A 4,665-nucleotide genomic window follows, 5' to 3' on the forward strand; every position below is an offset into this window, starting at 1 on the left:
AAAAAAAAAAAAAAAAAAAAGTTCTTCTGAGCCTTGTACAGTGGTTCATGCCTGTAATCCTAGCACTTTGGTAGGCTAAAGCAGGAAGATTGCTTAAGCTCAGAAGCTTGAGACCAGCATGAGCAACATAGCAAAACCCATTCTCTACAAAAAATTAAAAGATAAGTAAGTTAGCCAGGTATGGTTGAGTGTACCTACAGTCTAGCTACTTAGGAGACTGAGGCAGAAAGTCGGCCTAAGCCCAGGAGGTTGAAGTTGGCAGTGAGCTACAATGACGACACTGCATTCCAGGCCAGGCAACAGAGTAAGACCTTATTCCCTACCAAATAAAATAAAATAGTTTTTCTTAGAAATGTTAAGTGTTGGCTCAGCACCCGTAGCTCAGTGGTTATGGTACCGGCTATATACACCGAGCCTGGCAGATTCTAACCTGGCCCAAGCTTGCTAAACAACAATGATAAATGCAACAAAGAAAAAGCCAGGCATTGTGGCAGGCACCTGTAGTCCCAGCTACTTGGGAGGCTAAGGCAACAGAATCTCTTAAGCCTAAGAGTTTGAGGTTGCTATGAGCTATGATGCCATAGCACTCTTCTGAGGGTGACACAGTGAGACTGTCTTAAAAAAAAAAAAAAACGGAAAAAAAAGAAATAGTGTTTATACACCCTAAGAACAAATGGTAAATGTATTCAGATATTGCTTAGAATTGTTCTTTTTGTGTCACATTCTCTATGCCATATGCCTTGATCAATGTTATCACTCCTTAATTTTCTAGCTACAAAGTACTTCAACAGATAGTTTTGTTTATTTTAAAAAAGGACAGTTTCTGATTCTCCTCATCAAAAATTGGACTTTAAGATAGTTAGATAACTTTTTCTCTTATTATTTTCAATGGACCGGGCATGGGGGCTCATGTCTGTAATCTCATTACTCTGGGAGGCTGAGATCAAAGAATTGCTTAAGGACAGGAGTTCGAGAGTACGCTGGGCAATACAGCAAGACCCTATATCAAAGAAAAAATTTTAAAAACCATTCAGGTGTAGTGGCATATGCCTCTAGTCCTAGCTACTTGGGATGCTGAGGCAGGAGGATTGCTTGAATCCAGGAGTCCCAGCCTGGGTGACAGAACAAGACTCTGTCTCTAAAAAAAAAATTCAGTGGGTTCATAGACCTTTCAATATTATTTGACATATAATCACAAGAATCAAAGGTGGCCCAATCACATCTTTATTTTAAGCATTTAAAATCAAAAACTCTACCACACACTTTCAACCTAAATCAAAACCACTAAAACAAAAAAAATGTTGCTTACCAATTCATACATGAAATCTGGATCTGAACTGTTTGCTAAGAGATCTGTGCTCATCAGAGTTTGTTCTGAAAACGTGTGGCTTCGAAAGGCATCCCCAAAAGGCGGATCCATTCCGCTTACGCTAGGCTACAACAGAGTGATTTCATTTTAGAAAATTCAAGATCAATGTATTATACACCAGTCCTAAACCCACCCCCAATAAGTAACTTATTTTCAGAAAACATTTCTCTTTTCTCTACCATATAGCAGCTTAATTAGCATTGAACTGTAGACTTTAGTTAGGAAAATACCTAAGATGCATTAAGAGCAGAAAAAACAGAGAGCAGCGCTTGTTAATACTGTCTTCTAAAAATTAAGGCTTACTAAGAAACCAGAGATAGCACCCAGTATTTAATGGGTATTTTTATGTATCTATACATGTATAATATTTCTTCAAATCCTTCTCTAACAAACTTTTAACCACCAACAGCAAGGAATTCCCTGCTATTTCCTGATGTCTGCAGAGATCAGTCTCATTCTGTTAGTTCAATATTTTTTTCTCAAAGCAAGCTAGAGGGCAATCTGGGCATCACTAGTTCAAAAAATACCTACAGGAATGTAATGGAAATAGAATTTTAAAAAATACCCCCAAATCTCCTGGGTAAGACCAGGAAGTTGGGCCTGAGCTATGCAGCTTTAATGCTGATCTCTGAAAAGGGTACAATCCATTCCATAATAAATGAAGGGGAAAAAAGACACAGTTTTAATATTCTTTGCTTTTTCTCCATCCTCTTTTCACATTTTAACATTTACACAAATCACTCCAGAGTCAAGTCAGGGCTCACCCTTCTAAAGTGGCTCAAATAACAGAAAGGCCTCACTTTGAAATCTAACTTGGATGAAATAAGAGCAGGAGAAAGAATAAAACTTTTCTCTTTGTCTTTTAGTTCTTCTGCAAGTTTCTACATGAATTTTTAAAAATGGTATTAGTCCATTTGCTTATACTTTTCTAGTCAGACACCATCCCACAAACTTGCCTTTTCAGATACTTCCTCATCATATTTTTCTTCACTGGTACTTCCCATCCCATTTTTTCTTTTTATTTCCCCTAATCCCTCTAAGCCTGCAAGCCTAAAAGACCTTTTTTCTAGAAGTTAGTTTTAGAAAATAATATTTACAGCCCTAAATTCAAGTATTCAACAAATATAAAGCTAAACCTCAAATGGGCAAGAACTCTAAAAGGGTATATGTAGTCCATCTGGTAAGGGGTTGAGGCAGAGATATGCCTTTGGTCTTTTATAATCAGTTAGCAATCTTTGCCTCTGCCCCCTTGAGTCACCAGACAATCACAGCAAATTGTTGATTCCCTGTGTTCAAAGTATAGCTCAGTATGGCTCCAGATAAAGCCATAACTGCCTGCTCATTATTTCCAGGTTTCTTCCCAAGCACTGAAACACACGGGGGAGGGGCAAGAGCTAACCGCTGAAGGAAGAAGGAAAAGCATTTGGCTAAGCAGAATGGGGACTAACAGTGCTTCAATTATTATTTCAGTAATTGCTTCAAACCACAAGTGATAAATTCAGAGTAGGTTCCATAAAATGAAGAGATATAATCCATTCTTAGATATGTTTTACAGGAGGTATTTATGTGTGCATATGTGGGGTGTATATACAAGGTAGGGGAAAGGGAGGAGACAGTGATTGAGGCTGAAGCCCCTCACCATTTCCTAACTACTTCTAAATTTAGAAGGCGTAAGTGAAAAGTAAGAGTTGGAAATGACAACACAAATGAGATAGAAATGGGACATATGAGGCAGACTGACCTTCAGGGAAGTTAGTTCAGGCCTCATAAAGCCAGGAGATATGTCCACCTTTTTTTTAAAACCTAGTTACCATGCTCCCTAGGTTCAGCTCATTAAATTTCAAAGTTATACCAAAGGAAGAAATAGAAGATAATGGAAGGAAGAACATGTACTCAAAACTAGCTGAGATCAGAAATACCTTAAAAAGGTAGTAAGTATGCTAAGTTGTGTTAAGATTCAGAGAACTTACAAAACCAAGGGTACTAACTTTCTGCAGTGGGAAAATATAACTTTGTACCTATTCTGTGTTATTTACCTGAGGCATTTCCAAGCCCAGATCCGAGTCCAATTCCAAACTTCTTTTCTTTCTTGTCTGTAAATTCCTTTCCAGCTTTACTCTTAATTCCAAGGTCAAAGATGATTTTCACAATAAACAGCAGTTTCCCCGAGAATATCTTCACTTCGACTGCTTCAACAATGTGAGTTTTTTTTTTTTTTAATAATTCTGTGGGATTCTGTCAAACAACACAAAGTAACTTCACTCAACTCCATTAAAAACAAGCTGATCTTTGAAAAATAACATTAGCAAAGAATACAATGCTTTAAATCTGCAGTCCCAGCCAGGCAAGGTGGCTCATGCCTTGCAATCCTAGCACTCTGGGAGTCCTAAGCAGGTAGATTGCTTGAGCTCAGGAGTTTGAGACCAGCCTGAGCAAGATCCAGACCCATGTCTACTAAAAATAGAAAAATTAGCTGGGCGTTGTGGCGAGCACTTGTAGTCCCAGCTACTTGGAAAGCTGAGGTATAAGAATTGCTTGAGTCCAAGAGTTTGAGTTGCTATAAGCTATGATGATGCCATGCACTCAACCCCAGGGCAACTGAATGAAACTCTATCTCAAAAACAAGCAAACAAATTAAGTAAATAAATAATCTGCAATCCCCAACTCCCGGGCCTCCAACAAGTCCTAGTGTGTGGCCTGTTAGGAACCAGGCAGCACAGCATAAAATGAACAGCAGGAGTATGCTGCTTCATCTGTATTTATTTATTTTATTTTTGAGACAGAGTCTATGTCGCACTCAATAGAATGCTGTGGTGTCACAGCTCATAGCAACCTCAAATTCTTGGACTTAAGTGAATCTCCTGCCTCAGCCTCCCAAGTAGCTGGGACTACAGGTGCCTGCCACAATGCCTGGCTATTTTTTGTTGCAGTTGTCATTGTTGTGTAGCTGGCCCAGGCCAGATTTGAACACACCAGCCTCGATGCACGTGGTTGGTGCCATAATCACTGTACTATGGGTGCTGAGTCCTTCATCTGTATTTACAGCTGCTCCCTGTTGCTTGCATCACCATCTGCTCAATTCACACCTGAGCTCTGCCTCCTGTCAGATTGGCTGGGGGCATTGGATTCTCATAGGGAGCATGAACACCCTACTGTAAACTGCTCATTCGAGGGAGCTAATCTAGGCATCTAATCTAGGTTGTACACTCCTTGTGAGTCTGATGATCTGAAGGGGAGCTGGGGCAGTGATGTTAGTTAGCACTGGGGAGCAGTTACAAATACAAATCATCATTAAC

The 4,665-nt window shown here is 39.5% G+C and overlaps 1 protein-coding gene across 1 annotated transcript in view; it reads right to left on the bottom strand.

Moving 5' to 3' along the window:
* CREBRF (CREB3 regulatory factor) overlaps positions 1-3,625 on the bottom strand; it is a 7,265-nt gene extending 3,640 nt beyond the window's left edge. The window contains exons 1-2 of the mRNA XM_012809236.2: positions 3,406-3,625; positions 1,310-1,435 (exon numbers count right to left, since the gene is read on the bottom strand). Coding sequence (XP_012664690.1) covers positions 1,310-1,435; positions 3,406-3,414 — 135 coding nt within the window. The 5' untranslated portion in view covers positions 3,415-3,625. The remainder of the gene's footprint in view (positions 1-1,309; positions 1,436-3,405) is intronic.
* Between the last annotated feature and the right edge of the window lie 1,040 nt (positions 3,626-4,665).

Source organism: Otolemur garnettii, unplaced genomic scaffold, assembly GCF_000181295.1.
Source record: "Otolemur garnettii isolate 467f Iridium unplaced genomic scaffold, OtoGar3 scaffold00003, whole genome shotgun sequence".
Classification (NCBI taxonomy): domain Eukaryota; kingdom Metazoa; phylum Chordata; class Mammalia; order Primates; family Galagidae; genus Otolemur; species Otolemur garnettii.